At 43.1% G+C, this 25595-nt stretch overlaps 1 protein-coding gene and 1 non-coding gene across 2 annotated transcripts; one reads left to right on the forward strand and one right to left on the reverse strand.

Annotated features, from left to right (window-relative positions):
* Positions 1-2391: 2391 nt before the first annotated feature.
* On the reverse strand, positions 2392-2473 carry TRNAS-GCU (transfer RNA serine (anticodon GCU)). Its single transcript has one exon. It is a non-coding gene; the product is annotated as a tRNA-Ser (tRNA).
* A 212-nt stretch (positions 2474-2685) lies between these two features.
* On the forward strand, positions 2686-24976 carry KNL1 (kinetochore scaffold 1). Its single transcript, XM_069016660.1, is given in 27 exon segments — positions 2686-2782; positions 2785-2922; positions 4528-4582; positions 5434-5473; positions 5706-5765; positions 5960-6021; positions 6453-6508; positions 6855-6894; positions 7378-7415; positions 7744-7796; positions 10787-15067; positions 15415-15559; positions 15674-15741; positions 15867-15965; positions 16984-17099; positions 17328-17418; positions 17877-17993; positions 18848-18935; positions 19341-19409; positions 19764-19803; positions 19912-20013; positions 20491-20591; positions 20858-20926; positions 21061-21170; positions 21696-21814; positions 23577-23699; positions 23806-24976. Coding segments are annotated over 27 exon segments (6468 nt in total). The 5' UTR covers positions 2686-2700; the 3' UTR covers positions 23912-24976.
* Positions 24977-25595: the final 619 nt, after the last annotated feature.

The following is a 25595-nucleotide window of genomic DNA, read 5'->3' on the forward strand; positions in this document are numbered from 1 at the left end:
TGATGATGTCACCAGGGTCAGGACGTGGCTGCCAAACCACAATAAACCAGTGTTTGCTTCCAGTAGCTCAGAGGAGCCCAGTGATGTCTTTCTGTGCTGGGTCATCCAGCTGATGTTGAATATTTCCATAAAAATTCACTCCAATTTGAGCTTTGCTCTTCTACATTCTGCCAAAGGTTTCATGATTCTAATTTAATTCCAGATATTTAGAGATGATGCTAAAAATCAGCGTTATCCAAATTTTTGCTGCATTGGAATACACCTTTCATGGAAATAAATGGAACCTGGGGACCTTCAGTGGATAAAAAGAGGGTGGCTGGAGCTGTTACTGGATTTGGATGCAGGGGGTAGATTTAGGGGTGGCAATTAAATTAGACTTTGAGGTGTCCCAAGTTATGTTGGGAGGTTTTTTGGTAAGAAACTTCTGTTACAAAAAAAGCCTCTGACAGTGATTTTCCTGATTGAGATTGGGGCCAGAGGGCCTGATGGGGAACTGGAGCTCAGCACTGCTTTTTCCCCTTTTCCTGGAATAGTGGCTGCAGTTGGCAACTTCTAATTTCCTGGTTAAGAAACTCCTGGGCTTCTGTTTCCAAAATTCTTTGAACACTGAAAATTTAGGATTTATTTCACAAGGATCCTACCTCTAATTGCATTTTAATTAATTTTATTTTATTTAAAGTCAAAACAGTGTCTGATGTTTTGTTAGCTGGAAAAATGTTGCTCTTGGAGATCCCCTGTGATAAATTCCCATCTGAGGCTGGGTCAGGTAAACAGTGGGTCCTTGTTGTAGGCATAAAGCTTTCCATACAAAGTGTAGGTCCTGGAAGAATTCCTTTCTTTAGTATGCCTTTACTTGGATGTGCCTTGACAGTGCTGGGTTGGGGTTTGGAATTGATCTTGAAGGTCTTTTCCATCCTAGACGATTCTATAATTCTCTTTATCAGGAGAACGTGTATCTCACTGTGCTAAAGCACTTTTCTATACAAATAAACCCTCCTGGCAAACTTCCCCATGGCTTGGCCTCTCCCTGTGCAGGACTGACTGGAATTAGCCCCTAAATACTCACCTTCCACACAGTAACACTCGTCCAGTTGTGTTTTAACTGGTCTATTGGGGTTGGGAGCCTTTTGTGAGGCTGCAGCGTTGTGATCTGGCCACTTTCTGCCCAGGGTTTGGTATGATCTAATTTCCAGAAGGATTTAAGTGTACTTAAAACCATGGCAACGTGTGCAGGAGGGGCTCAGAGCTGTCCCAGCAGAGGTGTGAGATGTCCCTTCCCCTGGAAGCTCTGTGTTTCATTAACTTCTACTTCCAGGCCTCTAATTCCAGAGGTTTTTTTGTAGTGAACCCTTGATGACTTAGGCAGAGAGGAAAAGTTTTCCCGTATCTTGTCAATACACTCATTTATGCTTTTTAAATTGCCATAACTTGATGGAGGACAAAGCCAAGTGCAGTAATTACTTATCCAAAGAGAACCTTGATGTCATTTTCAGTGAGGGGCTGGGACTTTAAAGCCCATCCAGTCCCACCCCCCTGCCATGGGCAGGGACACCTTCTGCTATCCCAGGTTGCTCCCAGCTCCGTCCAGCCTGGCCTTGAACACTGCCAGGGATCCAGGGGCAGCCACAGCTTCTCTGGGCAACCCGTGCCAGGGCCTCAGCACCCTCACAGGGAAGGATTTCTTCCCAGTATCCCATCTCAATCTCCCCTTTTCCAGTTTGGAACCATTCCCCCTTGACCAAAGTCCAGCTCTCTTGGAGCCTCTTTAGGCACTGGGAGGGGCTCAAAGGGCTCCTTGGAGCCTTCTCTTTTCCAGGCTGAACAATCCCAGCTGTTTCAGCCTTTCCTCATTGGAGAGATCTTCCATCCCTCTAATTTTTACTCAAAGCTTTCATGAAGGACCTGGCCAGCCCTAATAGGACATATTGTTGGGGTTACAGAGGAGGTTCAGATTAAAAGGGATTAATTCCCAGTGTTGTCGCAGCTGGAAGCTCCACAGCAGAGCTGGGTTCTGAGGAAAGGAGGTAAATCAGGCTCTGCCATGGAGAAGCACCACAGGAAGCTGGATACTGGGTGAGACCCCTCAATCCCTCGGGACACTCTGTCCTGGCTGTGACCCTTAAATTCCTTGGGACACTATCCTGGGTGACCCCTAGATCCCTCATGACACTCCCTCCTGGCTGCAACCCCTAGAACCTTTGGGACACTCTGTCCTGTCTTGTGACCCTGAATCGCTCAGGACACTGTGTCCTGTCTGTCCCGGGCACCACCTCCGTTTTTCCTTCTCCGCATAAGGGCCGAAGGGAGAGGCGGGAGGGAGAGGTCCCCTTAGAAGTGTGAAGCCAAAAAAATATATATATTTTTTAAGTGCTCGGGAAAAGTTTTGCTTTCCGACGAGGATGGGATTCGAACCCACGCGTGCAGAGCACAATGGATTAGCAGTCCATCGCCTTAACCACTCGGCCACCTCGTCACAGCGGCTTCTTCCTCGCCGGGCCTATAAGGAAGGGCGGCCAGCGCCCCTGCAATCTCCTCCCGTCCGCCGCTCCCGTGCGCGGCGGCGCCGGCTACGCTGCCCCGCACGGGCACAGTGCGGAGCGAAGCCACCGTACCAGGACCGAGCACCCCGCGGCGCCCGTGCAGTACCGCGCCATCCCCATCACCGAGGCTCCGGGCGTGCGCGCCGCGGGAGGCACCGAAATGGCAGCAGCACAGCGATCCGTGGAGGCCGCCATGTTGTACGGCACAAGAGGGCGCCATGTTGTACGGAGCTGGGGGCAGCCGTCCCGCACGACGCCAATGTGTCGTCACGGGCGCGGGGCGGGCGGTTGGATTTGAACGGGGCGGCGGCGACCGGGGAGCGGGAACCGGGACCGGGGACCCGGAAACCGGGATTCGGGAGCGGGGGTCCCCAAGCGGGAGGTAAGAGCGGCCGAGGGGCCCGGCGAGCGCAGGAAGCGGCGCGGGAGCGGCGGCGGCCGTTGCCAGGGGCCGGGGCGGGTGCTGCGGGGAAGGAGCGCGGGAGAAGGCGGGGGGAGAAGGTCGGCGCTGCCCCGGGAGCGGCCTCGGGATCGGCTGGATGGAAGGAGGGCTGAGGCGGTGTCACCTGCGGTGGGCGCGGGGCGTGTGGGGAACCCCCCGATAAGGGCGGCGCGGATCGATCCGAGGTAATTAACGTCTGGGGAACGTGTTAATGTGGTGTAATTAATAATAGAGGTGATTAATGCGGGGTTGGTGATCGATAAGTGATTGGCGCCTGGGCTGTGTGGGCGGCAAAGCGAGGGCGCGGGGACAAAAAGAGAAGGAAAAAGAGACTCTATCGGCTTATCCTAATGGGGAAAATGTCGAGGAGGGGCGGGATGGGCGGCAGGAATGGTTTGAAGGGTTATGGAATGATTCTCGTGTAAAAAGGCGGGGGTCTTCATCAGCACAGCGACTCAGCTCGCCGCTCGTCCCTCAAGGATTGTAGAGGAATTTCAAGCAGGATTAAAGAACAGTTGAGGAAGGTGGTTGGGAAGTGAATTTCCCAATTTAATATCCCCAATAGCAGAGTGATTAAGGCTTTTATAGCTCCAGGCTTATCTCCCCCAGCGATCTTCCCTGTCTCTCCCTTCTTTGTGTGTTCAGTCTGACTGAGAGTGGGTTTAGATGGGGTATTGGGAAGAAATGGTTCCCTCTGTTAGGAAAATTAATTCACGACGCCAGAGGTTTGTGTCCAAAAAGGAGACAGAGGGGTCCTGCAGCTTTAGTCATGAATTAAGGGAGAGGCCATGGGGTCTCTCAAGTTGCTGGAGAACCCAGCCTCCTTTTTATCCTAATTTCCCTCTCCCCATTGGCTGAGGTACTTGAGAGGTACAGACTTCTCGAATCTCCTAATAGAGACCCTCTTCTAATGTGCACGGCCCTGTCCCCCCTTTTCTTTGTATCTTAGTTCTCTTTCTCTAAGTCCAGGAATTTAGCAGGGCCTTGGATAAGCAACAGTTTGTGTCAGTGAGTAACATTCTCCTGTTGCTTAACTCACCTGTCAGTCCCTGGCTTAGGCAGACTCACAGTTTGTAAAAACACATTCCTCTTATTCCTTTCAGGAGGGTTTTAAGAAAATTGAGCCAGGCTCTTCTGGCTGTATCTAGAGAAGGGACAAGAAACAGCAGGCACAAGCTGAAGTTCAGTTGAAAGGGAAAATGTCTTGTATGTGTCAGAGCTAACATTGTCTTGGATTAGGTTTGATCTCATTTATCTCCCAGCATTTACCAGCATCTTAACTTTAAATAAAAGGTCAATTAACCAGTAATACTTAAACTGTTAGCACAGCTGTTTTCCAATATACAATAGGAAATACATGTCTAATGTGAATATAACAGGAGAACATGGACTTGAGAGGCCTGTGTACTTCAGAGCATTTCTGTGACTAGAGAAGGATGGAGAGCCAAAAACACAGCATCAAAAGCTAATAGCCAGGTGTGGGTTTATGCAGTTTTCCTACTGAGGTTCATTAATGGTTTTGAATTTTGGTGCTGTATTCTATAGGAAAAGCGCATCCTTCAGCAATGGACAAGATTTACACAGACTCTAACATGGAAAGGTGAGTTGGAACCCTCTGAAAATTTTACTGTGGTATAAATATTGCCCTTTAGAGGCAAAACTTTTCTTAGTGCACTTCAACATCCCTTGAATTAAGTGTGTTTTCCATTGTGAAGAAGACATGGGAGTTTCTTTGGTGTTTGGTGAGGGGATTTCGTAGTGATGGAGTGTCAGGAGATGAACTGACCATGGACTGGGGGGACAATCTGCTGAGTTTTCCAAAGCTTATTCTGGGAACCAGTGCTGAAATGATCAATCTGTTCCAAGTATGTTGTTTATTTAATTCCACACTTGTAAAAATAACAGAGAAATCAATTTATTAACCTCAAAACCATGGCAGAACCGTTCAGGAAACGCACCTTGGTGCAATTTTGTGCTCTCATACTGACGCCTGGAAATAGAACACAAATTTTTACAGACAATATAATGATAATATAAAAGCAAACCTTCACTTGAAAGCCTTCAGGTACCCAATACGGTGAAAAATAGTGCCCCAAATTAGATCCTTACAATTGATAAGATCGGGCAATTAGAATATCTGGCCAATATTGTCCAACTAGAGGAGCACTTGGTTAGGTAATATCCCACCCTGGTTCTGCCCTCCTACCCTACCTTTTTTATGCCTGTGATTACGTGGTGCAAAATAAAATGTCCTTGGAGAAGTAACAGGCAAGACATAACAGAATTTTAGGAATGTGTCAATAAGCACCTGTTCACTGTGGGAAGAAAAGTGGCAAAGTACTAGAAGTTACACTGAGGCACTTAACAGTCTACAAAGCTGCAAATACATGAAGATTACATAAAAGCTAAAAACTTCAGGCATCAATACCTGTTTCTCCTTTTCCCCTGCAGTGATAACACAGAGCACATCAGAGGGAAGCGACTGTCCTCCGTGAGTAACTTACAGCATTCCTCGAAATAAAACTGTGTGAGGGGCAAAAGAAGCCATGGGAAGCTCAAAGAGGAACTTGCTTTCTCTTGGGAATTGAAGAAAAGCATTCTAAAAGAGCCTGTTAGACTGAGAGGATTGACTAGGGCACTGCTGGCTCTTAGAAACTCTCTCCAGCCAAGAAACCAGCTCTTGGAGCTGCAGCTGATATCTCAGCTGTTGTATTTTCTTTCAGATTTTAAAGGCTCCACGAAATCCTCTGGATGATCTGGGAAATGGGAATGAAATGACCCAGGTAGGTCTACCAAGCCCTTTTCTACCAATGCTCCCCAGTGCTTTGCTGATTAAACTGTGTCACTGGAATAAGGCAGGTGGTTTTAGTGCAGCATTTTTGATAATAATATTGATACAGCACTTTTGTTTGGTTTAGTGTTTCTTGGAGACCTGTGCCTGTCGTGGGTAGCAACCTGTTGTGTTCTTTATTGGCAGGACATCCACGTAGAGAGACGCAGGAGGAGCTCGCGCAGGGTCAGCTTCGCCAACACCATCAAGTGAGGGAGCTGAAGGGTGCACACCTACGTCCCTTCCTTAGCCATAAAATGCAGGGAATAATCCCTCCCCCTAAAAGTGTCCTCACTGGGTAATCACAAATGACTGCAAGCAGCAGCAAGATTGTTATATCGAGTTGGGTTGAACCCTGAGAGCCATTGTTCATTTTCTCTTCCCAGCTGATGAAAAGCACAGTTCAGTGAAATTAATACAGTTGGGAATTTTTGTTTTCCATTCAATTTCCATTCATACATCTTAAGTGTCGTAATGGCATCTTCTCTCTGAAAAATACAGTTGGGTCCAGAACACTTCTGGCTTTTGATATCTCATTTCAGGACATGTAGAAAAGATTGAAATTAGTGCTGATTTTTTTTTTTTAATTTGCTTTTAGAGATGGTTTTGTGTTTTCAAAAACTGGTGTTTTTGTTCTTAGCTGCAGAGTCTTCCAGCGAGATCTTAAGAACAGCATGTCAGAGACAGAAAATACAGGTAGAACTCCTTTTTCTTTTCCTGACAGGGTTCCCAGATTCCCCAGACTATTAGCAACAAGACTTTAGCTTGAATTTAAGAAATCAGAACTCTTCTGTTTGGGGAAGGAACAACATGGTCAGCTCTTTATCCTGGGCTGGCTGAAAACCCCTTAGCCACAGAGTTTTTGCCATGAGAAGACACATCATGAGTGAGAACTTCAGAACATTCTTTTCTGGGCAGTTCACACTTGTCTCAATGTTTTATTGAATCAGAATCGTGTGGGTTGGGCAAAACCTTTAAGATAATCAAGTACAAACGTGATTATGCTTCTCACACTGTAGTTTTGTCATTTTCTTATTTTTAGGGTGTTCAGCAGATGAGAAGGATGATACCTTGACTAATCAGTAAGTATCATGTCTGATAGATATTTGTTATTATTCAATGTTTATTACCAACCTTTTTTCTCAGAAAAAGATAAAGCATTCGTCTGGCCTCAAAGTTCTTGTAGATAAAACACAATGATGGGATCTGTAAAATTAAAATGACTTGGTGGTGAAATAACAGACTTTATATGTGAGAAGGGAATTTCATAGAACCATATGAAAAATAAAGAATTAATCTTTTCTTGTCTTTGAAGAATTATAATGCCCCTGTATGTTGAACGGTGGTTTGTGGCAGAACAGTTAATTTCATGGGAAAAATAAGATTGCGACTCAAGTTAGAATATATTGAAGACAAATAAGCAGCCTCTTGTGTCTGCTGCCCAGACCCACATGAGTTCTGCCACAGAATTCTGCACAACAAAATTATCTGCCTCTTCAGTTTATTGATCAAGGCTTCTCTTTGAAACCCTTCAACAAACTGTTTCTCAAACCCACCTTTTGTAGGAATGAAGACCCTGGGGTGGTTCCATGTGAGATCACTGGTGAGTCTGGAAACAGATTTAATAACAAAACTACTCTGTTTATTTAAAGCTGCTGATTGTGTTTGAGTAATTTTAACATGCCTGGAGCAATCTTCCTGCCTTGGGAGAGCTCTCTCTGGATGGGTTTTGTCCCATGAAGTTGTTTACAAGGATCCTGTTATGGAAGTCTGGGTGGCTCTTCGAGGTGCTGAAGGGAGTAATGAAAATATTTTTCAGAATATATTTGGATTTAATTGTATTTATTTATTCAGTGCATTGATCTTCATCTCTGTGGACAAAAAAATAAGCAAATAGCACAAAAACTGGAGTGTTCCCTTTCTTTCCACAGGGATGAACACTTTGCTTCACGCCCCCATCCAGGCCTTGGGGCAGCAGACTGAGGTATGTGAAGGCTTTATTTTTTTGGTGCTAAAAATACCAGTGTCCAAAATAGATCACAAGAATTTGTGTAGTAAAGATTAAAAATGTTAAGTGCCTAAAAAATAAGCCTTTGTATTCACATAAAATTCTTCTGAAAGTGAGTATCTGTTTCGAAGTGTTTCCTAATCTGATAGGCATTAGACTGCAACATAAATAACTCTTGCTTCTGAAATTCCTCTGTAACTTCTCAGTAATGAACTAGTTCCTCCATTCTTCTCTTCTTTGCAAGCCTTCATGAGCCTCACTTACTTTCCTTACTAATATCATATAAGTTTTTAAGGCAAGTATAATAATCACAATTATTAATATGATCACAGTTATACTTTGCAAATGTGAGGCCAGCTAACCAGTCAGAGAGAATCCAAATTCTTTAAATATTTCATTGAACTAGTTACTTCCTAATTCTTCCCTTAATTCTATGCTAGATGCAGCAACCAATTCTTATCTCATCTGATAATCTAATTTAGCAGTCATGTTTGGAATGTGCACACAGCTAGTATTGTTTAAATTCAAATAACCATATAAACCATGTTTATGTAATAGGTCTAAAGCTAATCTGTTTTGTAAGGTCCCACATGTTATGGAAGTTACATTCTGTAATTTGTCAAAATCTTGCACTAACTTTAAGACTACATTTTCCTTCCCAGAAATTAATATAGTTTCTATTATTGTTATGAACATGTAATTATTTATAATTTTCATCTAGATCTAATAAATGATATTTCCCTAGAAGATCATATCCTATCCTATCCTAAAGCAATAGGATTTGCATATATACATAAAAACTCCAAGGTGTGGGTCAGAGTCTTGTCTGTGCTGTGTTTCACGTGTGGTTGCTGGTTTTACCCACATGTGATGAACTCAGGGTTCAAGTCCTTCCACTTTGAGTGCAGTATAGGTCACCAGGGAGACTTGATATGGTCCCTTCCACTTCTCCTGGATTGGTCCAAAACTCAGGTTCTGATGCACACCGTATTTCTTGGTTGGAAAGGATGTACAGCCGAGTCTAGTCCCACTGATTTGTTGGTAACAATGTACCTTTTAAAACTTACAAGAGTTAATTTTAATGCTTCATAGGATATCGGGTTTGCTTTACCAGTCTGGTTTCAGCTTTGAGAGTAATCCTCACCGGTTTGGTGATCTCTGATCATCCAGATGTCTCAGTTGCCCTGAGGGTTACAGGGTTACAGCATTCTCCACCTCCTCTAAGATTTCTTCCAACTATTCTGATTCCTGTAGCATCAAAATATTTGCTTTGATGGCTTTTGATTCTGGTGTTTGAATTTGTATTTCCCCATCCTGTAAAGTTATTTGAACATCCAATTTTCCCAATAAACCTCTCCCCAACACAGGGATTGGGCATTCAGGCATATATACAAATTGGTGTTTTCCCCACTGGTTTATTAATTTTAATAGTAATAGTTGTAAAAAAGGGCCTGTTCTCATTCCTCCCTGTTGCACCCACAATGCTTACAGGTTCTGAGCTAAGTTTTCCTCTTCATGTGTTCTGTGCTGAATAAGTTGTTCCTGTATCAATTAAAAAATTTACCTTTTCATTCCCATCAATAATGTAACCAGGGCTCAAGTGAGGATGATACCCCTGGTTCCTTCAGGGGGGGTTTTCATTTTCATTTGAGGTCTTGAGCCTGATGGCTTGAAGAGCCTGGTTTAGGTTCTTTGTTTGATTTCCCCTGACCTGGGGACACTCCCATTTCCAATGTCCCCTTCCTTTACAAATTGCCAAATACACTTCAGCTACCAACTATCACAGCACAAACTGCTAAATCCATTTCAGCCACTAAATATCACAGTACAATTGGCCAGATATACTTCAGCCACTAATTAATGCAAATTACTAAAGTACTTCTTTAGTCACTGATTATTGCAATAATGAACCAGTTGTTTCTGAGTGAGGGGGGTCCTGAGTCCTAATTATGGTTTCAAATACTTTAGCAAGTCTGTCTGGGTCTTCCTTATAAACTCCTGCCACCTTTCTCCATGACATCAAATCCACTATTAAGAACAGGGTTACTGGACCATTATTCCCAACCACCTGCTGGAGGGGAGCCATCAGAACTTCCCTGGCATCTCCCCCAACATCTCCTTGCTGCCTTTTAGTGCAGCCTGCAATCAGACCAAAATCCTCCAATCCCCTAAAATGTTCTTTCTGTTGCAGTTCACTTTCCTAAGACTTCCTTATGTGTCTATCCCTATTCCCCAGGGATTCATCATTCACCCCCCCCTTATTCTTTGCCACAGAGCAACCATCAGCTCTAAATCATCCTCCTCTTCTTCTCACCTGCACTTTAAGCCCCTCTGTCCTATGCTGCACACAAAACAACACCTGTTTCAGCCCTTTGCCTTTCTTTTCCTTTTCAAGTGTATAAGGAGCTTCATCCCACTTACTTTCCCTTCTGCAAAACAACATTAACTGCAATATGATATTATAGTGTAATATGATGGATATACTGTATCCATCCTGTGGCCACTTCTCTTGATCTTCCAGCGTGTAAAGTGGCCATCACTGATGACAAAATTTTATAAGTTTTCCACGTGTGAGGGGATCACCCCCAATTTGTGGTCGAAACAGAAGGTGGAAATCATGTTGTAGAGAAATAGAAAATACTGATCCATAAGCCTCAATAATTGGTCTGTGCTTGCTAAGATGTGGCTAGATGGGAGTGTAAGATGAGACACATTGTTTCATTAAAAGCCATTTAAATATGATACATTTGAATAATTCAGTCATTGTCCTGCCCTTAAATATGTTACTGCTTAACTGGGAGGCCTGAAATCAACAGGTTGGGTTTTTTAAAAAAAAATTTATAGAGCTAAAACCTTAGGACTTTACATTAGTCAACATTAGTTGACTTCTGTTTCAAATAGAACAAAGCACTGGTCATTTGTTTTAAGTGTCAGTCGCTGAATTCTCCTTTTTTGTTGCTTTTCAGTGGCATGACGTGGACAACACTGCTCCAAGGACAGACAGGCAGGACACCACCCTCCCCTTCTCAGAGGACAACGAGATGGAGATGACAGCCAGTCACACAGCCATGATCTCACGGAACCTCAGAGCCCACCAGCCTGACAGAACCGAGAAAATAGACCTCACCTCCTTCCTGGCCAAGTTAAACTCCAGCCAGGGGAAGGCAGAAAGCAGCAAGGAATTGAGTTTGCTCTCTGACCCCACAAACCATCTGGGCCCATCTTTGGAACAGAAGGAAGAGGCCACTACTGTGAAAAAAATAGATTTCAATGAATTTCTGCTGAGACTGAAGTCAAACAATCCTGCTGAGGCACCTGACAAGGAGAATGCTTGCTGTGTCCCTTCCCAAGGCTCAGGAAACATGGCACGACTGTCCGGGGAGTTTGACTATTCCCATGAGCCGCTGGACACCTGCAATGTGACAAAAGTGTTTCGAGGCCGAGAAGGTGGGATGGAGATGACAAAATGTGAGGCAGCTGATGTTAGAATTCCATTCCCTGGCATTGGTGAGGCTCCACCAGAGCAGTGGGAGTGTGCGGATGTCACCGAGGTGTTTGCAGACAAGGGCATGGATGTGACAACCAGTCACACTGCAAAAGTGTCCTTTGCCCTCTCCACTGTCGGGAACCAAAGTCTCGACTTCCAAAAGGATTTCCCACCCACAGAGTTGGATAATTCTGTGTTAAGGAGAGCATCTAATCAGGACTTCAATGTTCAGCAGGGGTTTTGTGCAGACAGAAAAACAGCAAATGCTGAAGACAGAGGAGACGCCCCAGTGCTGCGAGCTGGGAAACAGGAGGCCAGGGCAGTGTCTACCATCCAGGGACCTGTTTCGTCTGAGACCGACTTCCGAGGGCACAAAACTGTTGTGTTTTCCAAGTGTGATGACATGGGAATGACTGGGAATTACAGAGACATCATCTGTAAGGCCAGCACCACAGAAAAGGACAGTTCATGCCATAAAATCTGTGAAAAGCCAGGGAGTACCAACCCTCCGCTCACAGGGAGCAGATCACCGGCGCGTGGGGACATCCCAAGGGGTCTGGCACCTAGAGATAATCCTGCTGCTGGGCCCTATAAAACCAGTGCACTTGAACTGCCTTCAGCCTCAGGTGGACACATGGAAAATGTGTCCCAAGCTCGTGGTCCTGCTGCAGCTAGCACTGGGTTTGGCCCATATACACATTTGGGGGCTTGCGGTGTTCTGAAGAGCGGATTTGATCCCTCTGCAAACCCCCAGCGTGTTTTTTCAGGTGAGAAGACAGTAATAATGGCAGGAGAAGACATGGACTTGGTTAAAACTTGTGTTAAGGGTGGTGGAAAGAATGTTGATAATGAACATCCCACTGCAGTGTTCACCTCTGTTACCTGCAAACCTCATTTCCTGGGTAACAGATCCACACCTTCCAATGTAACTGAGATGGAAGAAATGGAAATAACAAGATGCCACACTGTTGTCTTTGATGGTCAAAGCAGTGGGATAACAGCAGAACCAAAACAAATGCCCTGTAAAATCATTCCAAGAAAGAACCAGAACAAAAATGTCACTGAGAGTGACATATTTGTGTATTCTGTAGATATGGACAAGGAAAATGTTGAAGTGAGGAGTATTGATGGGAATAATAAATGGAGCCAGGCTATGGAAAGGAATGCTCAAGATCTTCGGATGATAGTGGTTGATAAGAAACTTGGAAAAACCAACTTCCAGGCAAGTGGTCTGAGTTCCTGTGCCAAGAGCATGTGTTTGTTACAGGAGCAAAACAGAGAGAGACAACATGAGAATGTTGTCACTAGCACCGGTGCATCCCTGTCTTTGCAAAGCCAGGAAGTTATGGTATCACAGCCTCTGGAAGAAGACCTTCCAAGCTTCTCAGATTTCTGCACAAATGATACAACAGGCGTGTTTTTGGGTGATCAAAGCATGGACATAACCAAAGCTCATCCTGCTGCCTTTGAGATTGCTCCTAGGAACAGTGAACAAGAATTCATGGATTATAATCAGAACAATGCACTATCCAAGCATCTGCAAAACCAGCACTTCCCATTTTCCAGTCGCCATGGTGTGGATATCGTGAGTCAAACTGCAGCAATGGAATGTGGGGACTTGAAAATGAACACCAGTAAGCAAATTGTTACTGCTCTGGCTCCAAGTGGTTCATTTACTTTCAGTAACAATCCTGCTCCCTCTGGAATGAGAGGAAATGAACAATTTGGGACAGTAATAGGAATAAATGCAGACAGCCAAAACTCAGAGAGGCAAGAGAAACCCCAGCCTGTGAGGGCAGTAAGCAAAGTAGTGCCAACCCGAGGAGATTCTGACAGACATTTTTCCATGGGTAAAACAGGTTCTTCAAGAGAGGATTTAAAAACTCCTCCCTCAGCTCATGTGCTGCTCCAGAGGTCTGCAGAAGAGCCAGTGTGGGCCAGGACATCTGAGGCACCCAAGGGAAGTTCCCAGTTGTCTTTGTTAGGAGAAAAGTCTGTTGTGTTTCCCCACGGTGAAAACATGGACATGACTGGCAGGTGTGTGGTGATGGTTCCAGATTACAGCGTCAACATTATTTTGTCACAAAACAAAGCAGCACCTGGATGCTTTGGTCAAGGTGGAAATGAAACAATGTTCTTAGAAAAAGGGGCCACAACGACAACGCTGGCGGAGCGGGGTGGGCAGGAGGCTGCTGCAGGTGGCAGCACCATCAGTTTTGCTCCGGCTCAGGATGTGGAGATCACCACAATTCACATGGCACAGCACAGACAGCCCATCCCAGCCATTCCTGCTGACAAAACCATTGTGTTTGCCCACGACCAGGAGGACATGGACATCACTGCATCCCACACTGTCGCTGTCAGTAAGAACGTCTGTGGATTTGAGGCCCAGCAGGTGCCCCACACAAACATCCAGCAGCCACCACAGCACATGCACAGTGGGTTGGTGCCCTGCAGAGGTGACATGGACTCCTCACAATATGCCACAAAACCTAAGGATAAGCCCAGCATTCCCTCTTCTGCTTTACCAGCCTCAGCATTTCCTAGTGAGAAAGGAGCTACCCAGGTCCCCAGTGGCACAACACCACGTTCAGTTTATTCTGTCTCCCTTCAAGAAAGTACTGTGGATGTGGGAGCACCCCGGGATCATGGCCTTCCCACGGATAATTCTGTCTCTGTAAGCAGGGAGCAGGATCTCACATCACCAGAAAAACTGCAATCAAAGAGAATATCTTTCAAGTTCCCAAGGAAGGGCCCTGTGGATCACAGGGAAGAAAGTGGCAGTTTGGGATCCTGTGTTGCCTTTCCCATGCAGGGATCAGATCCTTGGAAGGGTCATCCATATACCCCTAGTACTCAGAGAAACCAGCTAGTGGAAGAGGATTCATGTCAGTGTGGAGATTCAGATTTGGGCTTGGCTGGAGCAAACCTTGTTCCAGCTGCTAACAAGGAATCCAAGAAAAATGAGGAGCTGTCAGCTGAAGAGGAAGTACCTCCAAAAGACTTTCAAATAACCTCTGAACAAACTAGGCAACCTTTGGTCAGTGACAGTCCAAGGGATCAGACTCATTCCACTCTTCCACCAGCAGTTTCAGGTATTTTAGATATTTGTTCAAAACTGAAACATCTGAGAAGGAAATCTCTTTCTGTTTCCAAAACTGTTTCTTCTGACCAGTTGCCCAGTTCCTCAGCTCAGCCAGAGGATACTCTGAAGTTGGCAAAAAACACTGTCAGTGAAGCAGATAACTTCTTTGATACCAAAAAGCAGGAGAACACAGGTCTGGAATCTGGAGCTGATCCCATAGGAATGGTGCCTAAGGATGAATATCCAGGAATAAATATCCCTCTGGGTATATTCCAGCCTAAATTACCAAACAAGAGAAATCGTGTTTCCAGTGCAGAAGACATGAATACAAAATCAGACAGAGCAGAAGCCCCAGTTCCAGCAAACACCAGTGAAACCCCAGGTAACAAGTCCAGCAGGCAGAACTTCAGCCCTTTTCAGTTCATAGCAGAAGAATTTCTCCCTGTGTGCCTGGAGGAAATGGATTCCAATGAATCTGTCAGCTCTGAACTCATGGAAAATGCTTGGGATGATAAAAATAAAAAACAAATCCCCCACTCTGAAAAGGGTCCATTTGAAGAGACAAAAACTTGCAACACAAAAAGAGCTTTGGGACCAACTGAAGAGGATCTTCAAAGCCCCAAGAAGGCCAAGAAGGATGAACATGTGGATGCTGGGGCCTCTCAAGACTTGGAGGTGAGCCTGGTCCCTCACTGTAAGGATACAGGGAGCACTACCAGGGCTTAAATTTAGGGGGTGTAAGTGGATCTGTTAGTAGGTTTTCTTGTTTTTCATAAGCACCAGTTTGCTGTCACTCTCCTGTATCATTCCCTGTGATTTTCATTGTTTTGCCAAGTTACAAGAATCAGGTTGATGTGTGCAACATTCCTGTACCAGGCAAAAGGAGGGATTTGCCAATTTCAAACTTCTCTGCATAGTATCCCTTTAATCCTTTCAAGGAACAGCTACAATAAACCACTGATCCAGTTAGGTTGTTTCATATAACTATATTAATTTATTTTTTTAAATTTTGTTCATATTAGGTGACTTTTGATGTTGTGCCTCAGGACCAAGCTGAAGTCGAGGAAGGTGGAGAACCTGCAGATCTCTCAGCTAAAAGCCCCAAGTGTCCTCATGCCAGCACCAGCAGCTCCCTGGATTCTGTGAAGGCTGACACGGAGTTAACACGTAAGAGACCATTTGTGATAAGAGTCCCAAACCTTGTGTTCTTTGCCCTGTAAGACTGTTATTAACTCCACCAACACCCCCCCCACACACACACTTTCTATTTTGTTTTCCCAGTCCAGCGCAGCAGTCAGGTGGAGTCCCAGCTTCTCACAGACAGCATTTGTGAAGAAAATTTATGGGAGGTATGGACACAGCTGGATGACAGCAACTTCTTGTCCTAACAGGAAAAAAATCCTGTGTGCATACACCAGTGAGCATTCTGTCTTGAAAAATGGACTTACCTGTATGTTTTTCCTCAAATGTACAGAAATTTCAGAGTGGTGCTATCACGGTTGGGGAGTTCTTTACCCTTCTTCAAGTCCATGTTGTGATTCAGAAGCCCCGGCACAGCCAGCTTCCAGCCAGTGTGAGTGGAACAATATAACTGACCTCAGATAATACTCCTTTGTTGTTTTGGGTTTTAATTTTTAGCAACTCAAACATCTTTAAATGAAAACCGGAACAGATTTCCATCTCCTCACCAAATACCATATATTTAGGATTTCAGGATTATTGTTCTTGGATAAATATGCTAATTCTTGCTTTTTAAACTTGTTTTAAGGACAATAAATTTGGAAGTAAGAATTAGACGCTCAGTCTGATCTTTCCACTTTATCTTCTCACTGTGTCCATCAGCCACTACTGCCTGCAGCTACTCTGCACTCCTCCTGCCTGTTCTAGTCTCTCCTTTGGAAATGCTTCACTGTGACATTGCTGCTTTTTATTTCCTCACCTGAAGGAAGGGGAAGAATTAAAGAACGGAAGTCTGACTTCTAAATCCCTTCCATTTTTATTTGAAATGCTCTCCCAGCTTAGCTGCAGTTTATTTTACAAATTTATTCATACTGAGTTGTCTCTAAATAGTCATCAGGCTTAGTAATGCTGCTACTGTGCACTAGTGACTGGTAAAAAACAGCCACCACCCCACAAAAACCCCTGAAAACTCTCTCTGAAGGAGTGGAAGTAATTGATGTCAGTTATTTACGAGCTTTACTATACAGGAAGCTTTCTGAAATACCTCCCCTCATATTTATTTGAGGAATAAAGCTCCATAAGGCTTCCCTAAGACTTGGGAGCTTTGATTCTGAATTAAGGATAACTTTGAATTAAGCATTGTTTTATTGGGGAGCACTCTTGTTACATGCATAACACATACATGTTTTCAAGTCTTCATCTAAAAGGGAGTGAACCTCTTTCAGTAATACTTAATGTCATTTTTTGGAGCCCTAATGATGAGGCACATATCCCAAAAGGAAGCCTGTGCTCCAGCATGAGGAAACACAAGGCGTGAAAGCGGAATTGAATTGATTGGAAGTTACTATTTCTGAAAAATATGAATTTTTTTTTCCTTTTTCTTCCTACTTTTCCCTGTGTTTTTTTCCCAGTGTGCAGTCAGTGCACCTCCTACTGCAGAAGATCTCATCTACAGCCAGTACATTCACCGGCCCAAGCTGCGGATTTATGAGGAGGATTGCCAGGACCTGTCTCGGAAAACAGTGGAGTGAGTGGTTTTCCAGTCACACAGTTTATCAGTAATTCCACTTTTTCAGCTCTGGGTGCATGGAAATGGCCTGAAGAAAGTTAATACATTACATATAGAAAAAGTAAAAATATAGTTAGTAGTTTATTACAGATTTAGAAATGAATTGTACAAATATCAATGTGCTGCTTTATGTGGTCAATGCAATTGGAACAAGACTTTCAACTTTTTTTTTTCTCCATATTTCAGGTTAAAACCACATATGAGTGTCCTTGATCAGCCCCTGGTGAACGTGATCAGGAGTTTGTGGGAAGTAATGAGAACCTGCACTGATGAAGAGGTAATGCTGTATGGAGATAATATATGTAATTCACATTAAATAAGAACCAGAATAGTCACAAAATAACAGCAGGTGAAACAAGGCAAAATATTTTCTCAGTGGTAAACTGCTGAGAACTTCCAGCAGGTCAGGAGAATGCAAGGAAATGTGTCTTTTGAAATATATTAAAGGTGAAAGAAATGACCCACAGTTACTGCATATAAAACCTAGAAAATTAATAAAAGCATCCCACAAGAATTGAGAAGGTGGATCAAGAGATTTTGTTTTGTGCTTTTCGAATGCCAAGAATAAAGATCTACTCCTTGAAAATAAAGAGTCAAAATTGATTGGAGACACAGTATTTTTCATAATTCATCATTAGTTTGGCATAGGATATCACTGAGGTTGGGTGGTGAGCTAGAGTTAGGAAGGATTATATTTCCATTCACTTTCTCTTCTGTATTTCCCATTCATCACAGCTGAGTAAGTTTGGAGCAGAACTGAACAAGATGAAATCCTGTTTCACCAAGGAGGCTAAAATCTTGTCTCATAATGAGAAGGAGACATTGTACAGGAAACTGCTGCAGAGTGCTGAGGTAAGGAGCCACAGGGCTGCAGGCATTTGCCTTTAAAAAGTCACTTCTACCACATTTCTTGTCTTTAAATGTGTAGGAGCTTAATGATTTTAAGTGTGTACTCTCATGGAAGTTGCTTTCTTATAAATACATTTCCCTTTTATTTGTATGCAAATATAACACTGGCACAGTGACTGATAGTGACTTTCTTGCAGTCACACTGTAGGAACCTTCTGCCTAAGAGTTTTGGTGATTAACAGTGAAAAATGGGAGTATTAAAGGAAACACCATCAAAAATTAGCTCTTTATACTGTAGCAATGCCAGTGTTAGTAAGTAGGTAAGTAGTATTAGCAAATATTTAGGAAGAAATTCTTCCCTGAGAGGTGCTGAGGCCCTGGCACAGGTTGCCCAGAGAAGCTGTGGCTGCCCCTGGGTCCCTGAAGTGTCCAAGGCCAGGTTGGATGGGGCTTGGAGCAAGCTGGGATAGTGGAAGATGTCCCTGCCCATGGCAGGGCATTGGAATTGGATGATCTTTGAAGTCTTTTTCAACCCAAACCATTCAGGGGTTCTCTGATAAGTGACAAGGAAGTGCACAAGTAATGCATTGACAGGGATCAAAGATGTGTGTTTATAAAAGCTCTAGGGATTTATTTATTTCCATGCCTTATCCCTCACTAGGGAGATTCAGTGAGCATTTAGTAATTTCTTATTATGGGCTACTGCCCCGCTGTTTGTCAGTTGCCTCTTCCCTCTAATGACAGATTTCACTAGCTGCTTTAATTTATTAGCAAGCAAAGAGCCCTGTGGTGGTCCCAGAAGAAAATTCAGCTTTTAAAATAATATCACTGACTCAAGTACAATTTTCCCATCTTAGGAACAATACAGAAAGCTCCAGTCAAGAATAGAAAAGGTGGATGACCAGACAAAGGAGGCAGAGAGCTCCGTGGTTGCTCTGGAATCAGGTGTGTGTTTCCAAACAGGTGACCAATATGCTGCTTTCTCTTTTTTCTGCAGAGCTACTGTTTAAAAGGTCAGTTCAGGATTCTGTGTTTGTGGTTGTTTGATACAAGCTGCAGTCAGAACTTGGCATTACTATGTAATGATGCTCTGTAGTTTCAATTCTTTTTCTCCAATGCCTTAAGCAGAAATCAAATTGCACAGTAGCAGCTCTAAAACAGTGCAATAAAATGAGTTTTGCTAGTTCATATCACTTTTTGAGGTTTTTGGTAGATACTTTTCCATATTTTTGTATATTTTTTTTAGTTAACTTCGAAGTGTTGAGATTTCTAGAGCCCACAAACCAACAAAATTAACTCTAAGTATTGAATCTGGGAGTTCTGCACAGACCTGACACTTCTTTCCCACAGATTCTTTTTGGGATGAAGAGGAAGCCATCTGCAGTGCTGGAATCGCAGGAGGGCAGAATGTACAGAAAGGTAGTGGAACCAGCTGAATGCACTTTTTGTCTGGTGTTTTAGAATGTGGAGAGGGTGATACTCAGCCCCCACCCTGAGGGATTTAGACACTGCTGCTGTCTTTCTTGCATTGCACATAGCTAATTACCTAGGGGTTAAAGAATGAAAAGGACTGGCTTTTCCCTGGAAAAAGGGAATTTAGAACTTGCTACCTGAAGAGTGTGTGCTGGCTGTCATATTCAGCACTTTAATTGTCCAATAATTATAACCTTTAACTCCATAGCAACAGTGAGCACGCAGCAAATTAGGGCTTCCTGTGCTGCTCTTTTCTCTCATTTTTTTTTCCTTTTCTTTCCTTTTTTCCCTTTGCTTTAGAATTGCAAAGCATCACAGCCCAAGAAGAGGAACTTCTGAGGTAAGATGTCAAAGAGGATTTAAGAATCAGGTGCACTCTCAGTTTTTAGAGGGTTGGTCTGTTTTTAACCACTGTACCACATCCCATGGGATTGGTTTATCCTTGCAGAGAACTGTCAGAGATGGACGCTGAGGAAGAGCGTGATTTGGCTGAGATGGAGGAGCTCAAGAAAACTGAAAGGGTCTGCCTGGAAATCCTGAAGAAATATGAGTAAGGAAAACACCTCCAGGTTTTAATTTTTAGTAGCTATTTCTGGGGCCTCATGAATGGGTTTGGGTTTGGTTTTCCTTGTTATTTGATGTGGGAAATCTTGGGATGCCCATCTCCTTGCAGCCTAAGGTAGGCAATAAAGCCTTGGAGAACTTCCATGTGTGAGGCAGTTATTCTATTAGCAGCTTTGCAGTGGTAGTCTGTGTTCAGGGTTTCTACATCCAACTCTCCTTCAATCCCAAAATTGACATTTATATAAAATTTATAGTAATATGCTTGCATTCCAAACAGATTCTTATATTCTGTTGGAATATAAGCCTCTGTTTGGCATTGGAAAATTTCATTGGTGTATGATGTGGTAAGAGCTGCAAGTGCATTTAATACTCTCGTGTTTGTCCCTCACAAAGTTGTTTTGAGTTGATTGGTTGGTTGGTTGAAACTTGGGGTGATGGTGGGTTTTTTTTTTCCCTGTTTCAGCTTCACTGAGTGGGAGTTGATGGAATGGAGTGAGCAGCAAGCTGTCTTTAATTTTCTTTATGATTCTGTGACACTCACAGTTGTGTTTGGACCCCCAGCAGGTGAGTCACAAAATGGGTAGATTTGTGTTTTATGAATTTGAAATGTTAGAGAATAGAAACTATTAAAATATCCGTATTTTTAAAGATTTGCTGAAGGGAAATAGAAAAAATACTACAGTGTGTAAGCTGAGAGAGGTAGCTTTGAATATGTTTTTCATATGAAAATTCAGAAATGTATGTAATGCATGGCTGTTTCTGAAGCTGAAGAGCTGTAACTCCAGAACTAAGCATGGAAATAACTGGGGTTTTTAAACTTTCTTTCTCAGATGGTGAGTTTTTCGCTGCACGTCCTTCCAGAAGCATCATTAGCCTGGACTTCGAATCCTTCCTGGATGGTGAGATTTTTTGAGTAGTGTGAAAGTAGCAGCATTGCTAATCTGTTGTTGGGAAGACTCAAAATGTGTGCTTTATCTTCTAATGCTTTATGGAATGGCTTTTCAAAGATTTCTGGTTTTCTTTTGTGTTGCAGAGGAACAAGCTCCACCCTCCTCGTGTTTAGTCCAAAGACTCCTCTTCCAGTTTATTGAAAGTCGGGGAAGCTGGCAGGAAAAGTGTCCCACACTGCACTACTTGCCCCAGGTAACATTCCAGGGAAACTTTGAAGACTCTGAAACAAACCCAATTATTATTTTCTGCCACAGAGAAAATAAGAGCTGAGCTGAGAACCAAAGTACCTTAATGAAAGCTTCAGGAATGCAACCCAAAATCTGCTTCAGGAATATTCTGAGGTGTCAGGGGAAATACCTGTCTCTGAAGACAGGAGTCATAAAAGGTGGAGTTTATTAAAAAAACCTTTTTTTTCCCAGGGGAAAAAAAAAAATTGAGCTCAAGGCCATTCTGCCTCCTAAAGAATGTAGGTTTAAATTGCCAAGCCAAACTTCTGTGTTCCTGGGTGGCTGTGGACCTGTTGGCAAAGCTGAAAGGACAAATTTAAAGCAAAAAATATACACTTGTTATACTTGTACAATTTCATTTTTCCACCCAAACTGAGGTAGCAGTTAAACCATTTCTTTTTTTTTTGTACTTTCTAGGATGAGCTGTGTGTTCAAGCATCACGTGGTCACCCCTTGAGTGCTGATGTTGCTTTTCTGATTGCCCCCCCAGGCTCTCTTTGACATCTCCTTGGTGGTGAATCGATGCAAGATCTTGGGAGAGGAGTTGGAATTTCTGGAGAGGTGGGGTGCAAAATTCCATCTCCTGGAGACAGATGTCAAAGACACTGAGTGAGTAAATTCAGATAATCGTGGTGGGATTGTTGGGGTGTCCTGTGCAGGGCCAGGAGCTGGACTTTGATGATCCTTGTGGGTCCCTTCTGACTCGGGATGTTCTGTGATTCTGTAAGATGGAGTGCACAGTAACCTTAAGAGGGAGTTTCTAGATAATCAGAAGCAAAACACTGAAGTAGTTTCAATTTCATTTTCTTAAAAGCTTTGGTTTACTTAAAAGCTATTTTTAAAAACAATTTAATTTATTTTCATACAATTGCACTGTAGTGTCCCAGTACATGGAAATTAAGCTGTTCATGGGTTCCTCGATTTTATGACTATTAGGCAACTTCTCCTTCCTTGCTGTTTTCCTGCTTGACTTGCCTTTCTTAAATATTTAGGCCAAATTGTAGCAATGCAAAGGAAACTGAGCCAAGAGTTTACCTGTAGCTTAGGGCTTTGTTTCCTTTAATCTTGTGTTTGCCTCAGTGTAGGGACCCAGAGTGCTGAGAATATTTCTCTGCCTGTTTTTAAGGGTTTTTATTCCCCTGACCAACACTGTTTTGACCTCCAACCTTGGAAAAAATTACCAACAGTCAGACAAGAGCTAGAAAATACAGTGGTGTGAATTAGCTGATAGACTACTATGTAAGATTGTCACAGGGTGAAAAACTTAGAGGTTTTGGGCTTCTCTTTGTAGTAAATAGATAAGAGTAAAAAATACCAAAATGGAGGATTGTTGTTGTTCTCTAAACCTTCTTCTCCTTGTCCTACCACTCCATGTTCTGCAGTAAAAGTAGTTTGGGATGATTGGATAGAGAATTCCGCAGTTCCTGCCTGTGTTACTGAATAATTGGTAGGAAAGTGAAAATAATGTACATTTTTAGTAACTATTGGTTAAAATATGTTTAAAAGGCTGTGTAAATCTTGATAGAGAGACTTCTCTCCTGCTTTCTGTGCTCTATGCTATACCTGGGTCACGCTAGTGGCTCTGTTCCTCTGATAAGACTTAATAAACAACTATCCAGCAGCATTGAAAATCAAGGAAAAGTCTCGGTTTATCTTTGAAACTCCTTGCAAGGACTTTCAGAAATTCTCTCCCATCAGGAGGGATTTGATTTATGGCACGGTTCAGTGTCACCTCAGCCAACCAGAATCAGTCATGGAAGGAGGGGTGCACTGAAACTGAAGTTTTCTTTCTTTACTTTCTGTTTTCCATTGCTACTTCCCAATTTTTTGGCATGTCCCAGTGGTACAAGACAAATACAATTTCACCTCATCCTTCCATTATTGATGCATATCTTTAATTAAGAAGTGCCCAATTATTAATGTGCTCTGCCCTCCTTGGTGCTGTTCCAGAGGTTATTCTAATTTTGTAGTTCCCTTTGCAAGGGTGCCAAAAGTGCCATGGAACTGGAGGCAAATCAGTCCTACTTAAAACATTAGAAAACCTTAACTACCTGGGAATGTTTTATGGTAACTAGAAAACGTATTTTTAATCTCTATTCTCCCATAATTTCTGGATGGTTCTGTGAATTACGTGTGCATTAACTTTTTCTGTGGGAGAAGTTGGGGATTTGCTTTCCAAAGTGTTGATAAAGTGTGAAGGATCTTTTTTATATCTATTCCTGAAGTTCCTGTGGGTCTGTGCTGGATCTCTTTAAAAGTTACTGCGCTTGTTGCATCACTGACATCATGTATTTCTGCTCCTGGCACTAATTCCAAGGTGGAAGCAGCTCATTTGACTGTTTTGCATGGATCTTTGTGTTTATTTCCACAGGGTGAAGCTTGTGTTCTCCTCTTCCGTGGCTTTTGCAAAGTTTGAGTTGTCTCTGGCTCTCTCTCATGACTACCCATCTGCTGCACTTCCCTTCCGTGTCCAAACCCACATTGGGAATATCGGGTGAGCTGACAAAGCACCGCTGCATGTGACTCTGTTCTGAAGTAGGGATGGGGGATTGAACCCTAGGGATCCTCTCCAACACATGTGATAATTTTATTTTCCTCAGGGAGAAGGAAATTGCTGCTGTTCTCTCCAGTGTTCCAGTTGGTCACCACTATCTGCAGAGAATAGTCTTCTCGATCCATCAGAATCTGCTCCAGGATCCCAGATGATCCACTGGATCCACAGGCAGGACTGAAGCAGTCAGAATGGGTAGTGTGTGAGTTTAGTCTTATGAGAATTCCAGCTGTGTCTCCCTGCAATGGGAATGCTGTTACCCACTCAGCTCTAGTATTCCTGCTTATTTAGTATCCCTGTGGCTTAGACCAAGTAGAATGCTTGGTGTAGGCCACAAGTTTTACAAAAGCAGGGGTGTCTGAAGAGGAGGAAACGGAAATTCCTACATCCTTTGTAAATTCAAGGTGTTCTCTCAGTCACTGGTGGTCATTCCTGGCCCAGATAGTCATGATTGGATAGTCATTCCTAGCATGGATATTCTTCTGCCATAGCCCATTGATTTTGTCCTGGGGTGATTTACAGAGCTCTTGGACAAAGCAATGATGAGTGTTCTCTAAATTATTGCAACTGGAATTTACTTTTGCTGACATTATTTCACTACCACGTGCAATTTAACAGATCCCACCACGTCCGGTGTTTATCCATTGCCTGGGACCCCTCCCAGGCCAGACACTATATCCCTGCATCTGATTAATTAACCAGTTAACCTGTAGCAATTAACCCAGTCACCAAAGTCAGAAATATTTTTGGAATTAAGGCTAAAAATCCCTGTGCTTGCCCACAGACTCTGGGATGCAACAGCCTCAAAGCCGTCACTGTGATTTCTCTGGCTGAAGTTAGTTCTGACACTCATTGTCTTAGTCCAGCACTATCTCTGGGTGCTGGGCCACTGTCCCAGTTTGGAATGCCATGGAATTTTAGCAAGGAGACTGAACCCCTAAAACCTGGGAGTGTCTGTGAGCTCTAGCTTGGTTTTGTGTATATTTTGTGTATTATGTGGGTCTTGCTGTTGGAACTGATCTCACCCTGACTGTGTTGCCAAGCCAAAGCACCAACCCTGGCTCAGCTCTCAGTTCTGCAGCTGCAAATCTTGGTACCCTGTAAAATATGTTGAATTTAAAAATGTTTTCCTGTATTTTAGTGTTTATATATTTTGTCTTTTTACGAAGTTTGCTTCTGTATGAAAAGTGGAAGTTTAATAAAGATTGGATTTATCCTGCTTCAAAGGGAGATTATTGGGTTGCTCTATTTAAACTGGTGATTGAAAATTCAGTGCTAAATTCAATTCAAAATATTGGAATAATTATGTTAAATACTTGGGAAGGCTTTTCACAGTATGATTTTTTTTTTCCCTTGTCTTTCCTAGTGCTAGTTTTCTATGTCCTGGCTTTTCACAAGAATTTATTGTATTTTAATTTGGAAGATAGCACCTAAATCATTCTCAGCTTAGGTCCTATACTTGGAATTTTGAATTTCCCCAGCCCATTCTCCATGCATTAGTAACTAGCAGAGAGTGCTGCTGCAGTTCTCCAGGAGCATTATCCACCTCTTTTTTTGGTCTTTTTGGGCTGGTTTTTTTTCAGTGTATTTACACACTAAAGCATCAATAACTATAAAGACTCAAGTGAGTTTTTGGCAGAGTTTATTATATTGCTCTGACCATTGAATCAAAGTAGCAGGTGAAGCCACACATTTGTAGTAGGAAAATTATTCCAGTCTCCAGCTTTAAAATATCATGGAAAACTTCACTTCCATGTGCCAAGAATCAGCAGCTCCAGTCTGTGCCCAGCAAGGCCTCAAGGTAAAAGGATTCCGTCAAAGTCAAGGGATGGGGCTTCC

Source organism: Aphelocoma coerulescens, chromosome 5 (assembly GCF_041296385.1).
Source record: "Aphelocoma coerulescens isolate FSJ_1873_10779 chromosome 5, UR_Acoe_1.0, whole genome shotgun sequence".
In the NCBI taxonomy this organism is placed as follows: domain Eukaryota; kingdom Metazoa; phylum Chordata; class Aves; order Passeriformes; family Corvidae; genus Aphelocoma; species Aphelocoma coerulescens.